The sequence below is a fragment of the Neophocaena asiaeorientalis genome, unplaced genomic scaffold (genome assembly GCF_003031525.2).
Source record: "Neophocaena asiaeorientalis asiaeorientalis breed wild unplaced genomic scaffold, Neophocaena_asiaeorientalis_V1.1 scaffold563, whole genome shotgun sequence".
Lineage (NCBI taxonomy): Eukaryota > Metazoa > Chordata > Mammalia > Artiodactyla > Phocoenidae > Neophocaena > Neophocaena asiaeorientalis.
This window is the reverse complement of record NW_020175530.1, coordinates 33337-43738: the sequence shown is the minus strand read 5'-3', so window position 1 is coordinate 43738 and position 10402 is coordinate 33337. Positions and strand designations below refer to the sequence as shown.

At 40.9% G+C, this 10402-nt stretch overlaps 1 protein-coding gene across 1 annotated transcript; it reads right to left on the bottom strand.

Annotated features, from left to right (window-relative positions):
* Positions 1-7833: 7833 nt before the first annotated feature.
* On the bottom strand, positions 7834-9471 carry NDN (necdin, MAGE family member). Its single transcript, XM_024769170.1, has one exon. It carries the CDS (start codon positions 9384-9386, stop codon positions 8409-8411), a length of 978 nt encoding a protein of 325 aa, XP_024624938.1. The 5' UTR covers positions 9387-9471; the 3' UTR covers positions 7834-8408.
* Between the last annotated feature and the right edge of the window lie 931 nt (positions 9472-10402).

Genomic DNA, 10402 nt, shown 5'->3' with positions numbered 1-10402 from the left:
TTCTCTAGTTGCTTTAAGTGTAAGTTTAGGTTTTTTACTTGAGACTTTTCTTGTTTCTTGAAGTGAGATTGAATTGCTATAAACTTTCCTCTTAGAACTGCTTTTCTGCATCCCATAGGTTTTGGGTCATCATGTTTTCATTGTCATTTGTTTCTATGTATTTTTTGATTTCCTCAGTGATCTCTTTGTTATTTAGTAGTTAATTGTTTCCCTCCATGTGTTTGTGATTTTCACAGTTTTTTTTTTTTTTACTGTAATTGATTTCTAATCTCATAGCATTGTGGTTGGAAAAGACATTTGATATGACTTCAACTTTCTTAAATTTACCAAGGCTTGATCTGTGACCCAAGATATGAACTATCCTGGAGAATGTTCCATGTGCACTTGAGAAGAAAGTGTATTCTGCCACTTTCAGGTGGAATGTCCTATAAAAATCAATTAAGTCTACCTGTTCTATCATGTCATTTAAAGCCTGTATTTCCTTATTTTCTGTCTGGGTGATCTGTCTATTGGTGTTAGTAGGGTGTTAAAGTACCCAGTATTATTGTGTTACTGTTGATTTCCCTTTTTATAGCTGTTAGCATTTGCCTATATATTGAGGTGCTTCTATGTTGGTTTCATAAATATTTATAATTGTTATATCTTTTTCTTGGATTGATCCCTTGATCATTATGTAGTGTCCTCCCTTGTCTCTTGTAACAGTCTTTATTTTAAAGTCTATTTTATCTGATATAAGGAGTATTGCTACTTCAGCTTTCTTTTGATTTCCATTTGCATGGAATATCTTTTTCCATTCCCTCATGTTCAGTCAGTATGTGTCCCTAAGTCTGACGTGGGTCTCTTGTAGGCAGCATATGTATGGGTCTTGAAAATGTTACAACCAAAAGACACAGACTGGCTGAATGGTCGCCCATATTTTTGTTTCTATAAATTCATCATATAGGTTTATAACATCTGAAATATCTATGATTTATAAACACTCTGAAGTGCACTGGATGTCATCATGAGTTAATACTTTTTCTCAGGGAAATTGGCTTCAAAGCACAGAGGTAATTTTAACATGTGAAATAAAATTTTTATTCCAAATAAGTTACAATTTTTAAAAATTGTAAAAAATTGAGAAAGTCCTGTTTAACTTGGCTGTCCTTTTCTGATAATCCTTTTTTTAGTTCTGAAACAGCCTTTTCCCCATGTTGCCCCCCAAAATTGTTTTTTTGTTTTGTTTTCTTTTTTTGCTCTGTTAGTTTTTGTTGCAACCATACATAGCATCAGGCAACTCAGGTGCAGTCAGTTTGTCTTTTAATAGAATTTTTTATGGCCTAGAAACAGATTGTAGAATAAAAACCATATACATTTTGGTTTTATTGTTCTCTTACCTTCATTCTCATCCTCAATGTATTTCCAAATTAGACAGGGCATTCTTCCTCCCACACACATTGAAAATATAATTTAAATGTAAGCCAACATTTTGATAGTCCTTTTATGAGTGTAAACAATGACAGCCATCTTGTAGTCATGTGTCCATGGAGGCTGTCTCCTTCTGTTTCTATAAAGCTACCACTATCATTAGTGTTTCTCCACATTTTCAGAAAACTGAAAAGTGACCAAAAACTTTATGAAAGCCTCAAAACCACAGGTAAGCATATGAAGCCCCATTTTAACACTGCTGCGTAAAAGATGTGTGGGACATTTAGCAAGTAAGATCTTTTCATTTCATTTTCTTTGGCAAGGAGTTCATAGACTGAATGAAATTTGCCAAATTTACATTTGTACCATCTGCCAAATATGCTGATATATGAGCAAAGTCTAGTTTGGATTTGGATGAGATATCAATAATCTTCTGTTTTATGTTTTCTGTGGTTCAGTTAAAATTTTCATAGAAACCAAGAAGATAATTTCAAGCTCCATTTTTCAAGTCAAAATGCTTAAGGGCTGGGGATGCATTTTCTGTTGTTGTTGCTTTGATTTGACAAATAACTTAAAATGCTGTAGAAAGATTGATGGTGGTTAGACCTGATGTAATCAGCTCTCCGTGGTAAGTGGCTGTTACATTCCTAATCAGAATATCCCCTTTTGTTTGCCCAAAGGACATTTTAGTTGCAGCTCACAAACTTTAGTTTCAGAGGACAACAGACATGATGGAAAGGAAATGAAATGATGAAGTATGTTTGTGTGGTATGCCTACACCAATTCAGTGGCTGCTATTTTCAGCTGAGCATTGGAGTCTTTTTAGGAGACAAAAAAAGAGAGAAGCTTTTGTCCTTTTAAGGGTATTTGTTTGTTTGTCCCAACTTGTGAGATTCAGTCTCCATACAAAGGGAAGGCAATGTGAAGACTCAGGGAAAAGACAGCCATCAACAAGCCTGGAACAGATTCTTCTTTCCCAGTCCTCAGAAGGAACCAACTCTGCTGACATCTCGGTCTCAGATTTCTAGCTTCCAGAACTGTAAGAAAATAGATTTCTGATATTTAAGCCACTCATTCTATAGTACTTTGTTACAGCAGCCCCAGAAAATTAATGTAGATCATATCACCTTCTCTACTATATCCAACCCCAAATTATTTTCTGTGTATTGTGCAATCTGCTGTTTTGTTCATTTACTTTTCTAACCCCTTGGTATGTGCCCTTCATATGTCATTAAAATAACACAGTCATTTAACCTTCTTTTCAGTGAAGGCTGGGACATGCTAGCTAGGGTATTGCAATTGTTCTCATTTTTGCTATCTGAATTCCTGGAAAACATGGTCACAATATTTGTATAGGTAAAAACTGTACTAGCACTAAATGGATATGAAGCAGAACCATTAATCCACAGGCAAAGTAAAGTATGAACTAACACTCACGATTCCAGCATGCCTAAGAAGCATATTTAGATCACAACACTTCAAGTGTTGCAATAATAGATGGTCCATTACTGTGGACTGTAAATCATAGTTGCCAATATAACTGATCAGGGAATAAAACAAAAGAAAAAAATTAGTGACAGGAATGATGAAAAGCAGATAATACATGCTGTATCTATTTGACACTAAAATGCATCCAGCCTCTATTTTGTGGCTGCCAAATGACTCTACAGTTTTTCTCCAATTTTTTTTCACTCATATCCCAAACCTGGGATTATATCACATTCCACATAGGGACTTCTTCGGAAGTGGAACTATCAGTGCTCAAACCAGGGCAATCCTAGGCAAACTGCTGGGATTTTGATAGGAATTGTGTTTAACCTACAGATGAATTGGATCTAATTACTCTGTAATGTCTTCTGGTCTTATAAACATGATGCTTCTCCCCATTTATTGATATTTAGGTCTTTGATTTTTCTTATCATTGTTTTATACTTTTCAACATACATAGCCTATATGTGTTTTGTTAGGTTTATACCTACCTTTGATATAAATGCACTGGATTTTACATTTCAGTTTCTAATTGTTAATTAGTAATATTCAGAAATATAATTGGTTGTGTGTGTTGACCTTTTATCTTGTGGCTTTACTAAACTCACTTATTAGTTCTGGAAGGTTTTTGTTTTTATTTTTTGTATTTTTTTTCCTAGGTAGTCAATCATGTAACCTGCAAATAGAGGCAGCTTTATTTCTTCATTGTCATTATGTAAACATGTGTTTTCTTTCCTCGTCCTATTGAACTGGTCAGGAAGTTAACTCCCAATGTGAAAAGGAGTGGTAAAAGAGCCAACTCTTCCAAATCTTCAAGGGAAGCATTCAGTCTTCCACCATTAAACGTTATGTAATGTTAACTGTAGCCTGTTTTTTTGTTTGTTTGTTTGTTTATGGTCCTTATCAGGTTGATGATTTCTCTTCTATACCTAGTTTGCTAAGAATTTTTATCATGAACGGGAGTTGAATATTGTCAAATACTTTTTCTGCATGAATTGATACGAAAATGTGATTCTTATTATAAAGACTATGAATATGGTGTATTAAGATGATTGATTTTTTAATAATGAAGCAACTTTGCATTCCTAGAATAAATAAACTTGGTAGTAGAATATTATTCTTCTTTCATATTGATACATTAAAGTTGCTAATATCTGCCGGAATCAGCCATGACAGCCACTCCTGGAAAAACTCAGTCTTCTCCATTCTCTAGGACACTTCCACGACTATTTCTCTTTTCACTTCCTTTCTGTCTTAAATTTTTACTTCCCTTGCCACTCCTTTGAAAACATAGAGCGCCACAAACTTCCTGTCACATACACAAACGTGCATACATCTAATCAGTCACTTTACCCTTCTGTCTTGTCCGTATAGAGAATGCATAACTGACTTTGTTTAAGACTCGATCTCAACACTGGTTTCTTTCCAATGGTAGTGGAATATATTCGAGTTGTTGACCCTGACATGCTCAATTCTTTTTTTTTTTAATCAATTTTAAAAAATTGAAGTATAGTTGATTTACAGTGTGTTAATTTCTGCCATACAGAAAAGTGATTCAGTTATATATATGTGTGTGTGTGTGTGTGTGTGTGTGTGTGTATACACACATTCTTTTAAAAATATTCTTTTTCATTATGGTTTATCATAGGATGTTGAATATAGTTCTCTGTGCTATACAGTAGGACCTTGTTGTTCATCCATTCTATATATAAAAGCTTACATCTGCTAACCCCCACCTTTCACTCCATCCCTTCCCCAAACCCTTCCCCTTAGCAACTACAAGTCTGTTTCTATATGTCCATGATTCTGTTTCTGTTTCATAGATAGGTTCCTTTGTGTCATATTTTACATTCCACATATAAGTGATATCATATGAAATTTGTCTTTCTCCTTCTGCTTACTTCACTTAGTATTATAACCTCTAGTTGCATCCATGTTGCTGCAAATGGCTTTATTTTATATATTATATATATCTTACATCTTCTTTATCCATTTAGGTTGTTTCCATGTCTTGGGTATTGTAAATAGTGCTGCTGTGAACATGGGGGTGCATGTATCTTTTTGAATTATAGTTTTGTCTGGATATATGCCCAGGAGTGGTATTGCTGGATCATATGGTAATTCTATTTTTAGTTTTCTGAGGAACTTCCATACTGTTTTCCACAGTGGCTGCGCCAACTTACATTCCCACCAACAGTGTACGAGAGTTCCCTTTTCTCCACACCCCCTCCACTGACATGCTCAATTCTTAAGTCACTGAAGTTTGTCTTCTGTTAAAACTTATTCCATTGAAATTACTCTTAACTAGAGGAAAATGATCTATTTATTAGTAACTTCAGTGCACATTATTTTAGTACTTCACAGCTCAACTAAATTTAACACTACTCTCACCTTCTCTTTCCCTTGGTATCTATAAAACCATAGGCAGCACAAGCTGAGTATATGATATCTCAGCCTGTCAGAGATGTTCCAGTTAAGACAGAGAAGAAATACCTAAGCTTTTCCTTCCCATGAACTTTTACTCCTTCTACGAACATAGAAGGAATATCAGGAGCTATTGCACATCATGTGATGACAAGAATGAAAAGAGGCAAATCACAGAGATGTTGAGTTTGACATCTACAAACCACTGAACAATTATCAATAGCCACCTACTTATCTCTGTATTTCTTTTTTTCCCCAGATTTACTGAGATATAATTGACCAGCATTGTGTAAGTTTAAGGTGTATGATGTGTTGATTTGATACATTTATAGATTGCAAAATGATCACCAACAAAATGTTAGCTAACTACTCCAGCATATCACATAATTATCCAGCACCTTGTAGATGAACCTTTTGGAAAATATTTGACCAAACCCCCGCAACCTTTCAATTGAGCCCAGCATGAAAATCCAAGAGCGATATTGGATGTTCCTTCCGTGTGCCCCAAGCTGCTGTCCCTGCAGGACCAGGTGCCATGAATTGGCCCTGTTCCACATCTGGTATGCCTTTTCCTCTGGGTCTGGCTGCCTCCAAGCCTGCATGGGAGGTGATCAGCCCTGCCCGCATGACTTGCTGGTGTCAGCTTCTCTTTTCTCATGATCCTGTCCTTCTCTCAAGATTTGGTCCTCTATGGCACAGGTGATGTGCCTGTGTCAGTGAGCTTGGGGAAGCTCTGGAGTGGTTCTCCTAGTCTCTCCTGGCAGAGAGGAAAGTAAATTAAAACACTGAGAGGTGAGGGGACTGCCTGCCCAGTGACTTCTGGGTTTGATGAAAAAAGTGTTCAGGAGTTACAGTTGCTGCAAACAGAATTAGGGCATTAGAGAAAGTGTCCAGTACCCCGCCTTGGCAGGGGAGACAGCTGTGGCCCTGCTCCAGAACTGAGACATCCCAGACATAATTTTACATTTAAAGGGACAGATTTGTTTTGATTCTGCAGGAAGTTCTGGGGTGAGAGGGAGGTAATTTTTTAACAGTTCTAAAATGTCTAAGTTCACTTTGGCTCAGGGTAAGAAGTGGCATCGAAGCCAGGGCACAGCTGCCTGAGTTATTGCAGCAATGCCCCCTACCTGCCACAGACTTCACAGGACGCCTACTAAAAGGGATGGATTTCATCTAAGGACATGTGAGGCTTCTTCAGCACTTAGCACCTGCACCTGCCTGTTAAGTACTGTCATTTAAGTGATGAGAATCCTAGTTCCCAATTCAGATTGTAATTCCCTCACCCAAATATAACTCCCAGGTTACTTCTTTTCGGGGTGATGTGACCTATGTGTTTGCCTCATTTTCCAGCTTCCCCAGAAATGGATCTGGCTTTAACCAAATGGTCTTTCCCAATGTCCTGAAGTTTGAAGGATTTTCAGTCTTATTAAAAGCCCATTTCTCTCTCTCCCCCTTGCAGGACTGAGAGTTTTATAATGAGATTTATCCCCAGGCACTGCCCCTCACCCCCTTCCTAACCCCATCCCACTCTCCGAGGGATTGCTTAGTGGCCCATTGCAATTCCGGAGTTGCTGGGTTGGAGACACCCCAATAGGCGACCTTCCCACCCCAACCCCACCTCCCTCTCCCAGGTGTCCCATGTGTGTTCCTCCAGCACCACTGATTAGAGACTGCTCCATCATTCCAGTCCTTCAGGGAAGACCTTGTTTCAAATCTTGGTTTCACTGCTAAGCAGGAACATGACTTGGTTAGGTCCATTAATCTCTCCGAAATGAAGTTTCTTGATTTGTACAGTCATAATATGACTGCCTCCTCTAGATTAATGTGAGGATTCATTAGAAAAATAAAACCCCTAGCCTTGTGTGAATGGATTGCGGGGTAGGGAACTAAAAGTACAGACTCTAACAAGGAATTTTTTAAAAGGCATAAACTAAAAGGCAGGAGGTAGGGGAGCAGCTGGAGGCAGGCGGGTAAAAGTATAGGCTATGGACTCATTCAATCTGAGTCCAAACCCTAGCCTCTCCTCAAAGGAAGACTTTACGATCTAGGGAAAGTTAATTACCTGCTTTGTTCCTGTATTTCCTCCACGGTGCAGATGTAATAAGTGCCTGCCTCACAAGGCTGTTGTGAAGATTAAATAGAAAGAGAAAATACACATAAAGGATTTAGTACAATGCCTCACTCTTTTAGTGCCCACAAAAACAGCTATTATTTTCCATAAAATGTAGAAATGCAAGAGAGGAAATTACTCTAAATATTAACATTTATTATCTCTATGTGATGTGATTAGGACTCTTTTTTGGTTTTTATACTTTTCTCTAGTTGTCAAAGTTCTGAATTGAACTTGTGAGTTCCATTTTGAAAATAAAACTATACACTTCACACATTTATGAGTCATGATGCATAGCGATGTCCCCGCCCTATTAGATGAAATAGTGGTATCTGTACATTTTGTAATTCCCATTCCCAACCCATAATATTTTGTTAAAAAGATAAAGTACACTTTTCCATGAATGATTGTATCACAAGAATCTTTAATGTTTACTTTAAAGTTTACTCATGGTGGGGTTGTATCTGTGTTTAGTAAAGTGTGCCCATGTTGCGCCCCTTTCAGTCCACATCACCACACTCCACATGGATGTTTCCTGTGCCCAGGGAGATCACAAAGACAGGGGTCTTGACTTTTCTCTTGGTTAGGCCAGCTTTTCTGGGGAGTTCTTCCAAACTCTCCAGGACCAGTCTACCCAATACACATCCTCCGTTCCATGTAAAAGAATAAGATGGAAAATGTCTCAATGTATTTCATAAGTTTAGCACGTCTCTGGTACAAAAAATTCAAGAAAGGTAGCACAAAAGCAAAAGCACCAACTGAGCTTACTTATAAACAAACATGCATGAATCCTACACTCTACCTAACATTACTGAAATTAATACATCATTGCATTAAAAGGTATAAAAGCACTGTACTGAAAACTTAAAAGTTACACGTGAAATACTGCACTGTAAATCCTGAATACTCTAATGTCCCACCCCCACCCTTCCACCGCCCTGGTGAGGGGCAGAAACCATCCATCTGCCTTCAGACCTTGCTAGTCCTCGGAGACACTGTTGCGGGGGCAGTGGGCAGTGGGGTTGGCCTCCCGCAGGGCTCTGGCCTCTTCCAGTGCTTCCCTGTAGCGGGAAGGCCAGGCCTGGGGGTCTTTCTTAAAGACCCTGGCCAGGAACTCCATGATCTGCATCTTGGTGATTTCACGGCTGGCACGGGAGCCCCAGAAGAACTCGTACTCAGGGGGCTCGACGTGGGGGACGCGCTGGTACTTCAGGTAGTTCTGATGGACGAACTCCTCGGTGATGAGCTTTCTCACGTCTCCGAAGGTGGAGTGCTTCTTCCAAGGCCTCAGCCCTAGGATGCGCAGCACGTTCCAGACGGCACTCTCTCGGGCGCCGCGACCCTTCACGTAGATGAGGCTCAGGATCATCAGCAGGAGGCCTGTCATCGGCATGCGGTTGCTCAAAGCGACCCTGTCCAGCTCCTCGGGCTCCAGAGCTTTGACCAGCGAGAACTCCATGGTGTGTAGGCTGGTCAGCCTCAGGTGCAGCCCGAACACCCGGGCGAGGATGAGGCTGGTGCGCCGGAGGATGCTTCTGCACCACTTCTTGTAACTGCCGATGACATCCTTCACCATGTCTGGGAACCAGATGATCATCCTCTTCTGGTCCTTGACCAGAACGTACCACATGAGCTCATGCGCCTTCTGCACCAGCTGGGCCGGGGCCGGCGGCGCCGGGCCGGGCTGCGCTGCGCTCGGGGCCTGGTGGGCGCGGCCTTCCTCCGCGGCCTGCTGCAGGGCCTTCGGGTCTCCCTCTTCGCTTGGGGCCTGGGGCGCCGGCGAGGCCAGAGGGGCGTCGGTCGGGCCTACGGGAGGGCTCTCCGGCCCTGGGAAGATCGCGGCCTGAGACGCGGGCAAAGAGGGTCCTCCGGGAACCCCGGGGCTGCTGTGCACCTCAGAGTTGGAGGCCTCGGCTGCAAAGTTGAGGTCGCACACATCCTTACTTTGTTCGGACATGTCTGCTCCGTCCGGCAAGGGAACGACCGCCGAGTCCAGGAGCTCTTCGAGTCTCCGATCCCTCCTCGGACTCCTAGAGAGGAAGTGCGCGTTGCTACGCGCGGCGCCTTCCGCAGCGGCTGGGCAGGGCGGGGCAGCGGCGGGACGGGTAGGCCAGGAGGAGGGTAGAGGCTCTGCTAGAATATGGCATCAAGGATCACCACCCCGACCCCAGGCGTCCTGTTGGGGCTAAGGTCTTGGAGAGGAGGGGGCGGAGATGGACGAGCACTGGACAAGGAGCAAGTTTAAGGGGAAAGATGGTAACTTAAGCTTAGGAGATGTTCAATTGGGTATATCCAGAATCAAGTTAAGAGATGAGTCCCAGAGCAAGACCTAGGCTGGTGTGTCAATTTGGCTTTCGGACAAATGTGAGAATGTAAACTGGGAGAACAGTCAGGATTGCTCAAGAAAATGTGTAAACTCTGAAAAAGATGTGGGAGATTGGACTTCTGAGGAATAGTAATAAAAATTGATTGATTCCCTACCAAATCAAGGGTTATAAATGAAAAATGCAGAAGGTAGTCAATCTGTGTGCAGTGGAAACTTTCTTGAAGGTAATATACTAATGACGTTCTTAGTGTTTTAATGGTCATTGATTTTGGTTTTCCACTTCCCTTGGATGATTTTGATGTAATTTTTAATTTGTTTCATTAGGATCCCATCACACAGGTTGCCGTATTTATTAGCACAGACTTGTATGATGGCTTTCACCCTGTTTGTCCAGGATCTTCCTTCCCCTTATGACTGCTGCAACCTCCACATTTGTTCCTGTGGAAACTTCACCTTCTCACAGGACCCCAACCCCACCTTTCACAGAAACTGACTGGTCCCATGTTGGCAACCACACCCAAATCCCTCCTAAGACTTTTTTTTTAAATTAACATAGGTCCCCTAGATTGTATATGTCAGACTTTCTCAGATGACCAACGACATGAGATGTAACATATTGGTGTTTTTTTTCAATTTTAGAAAACAAA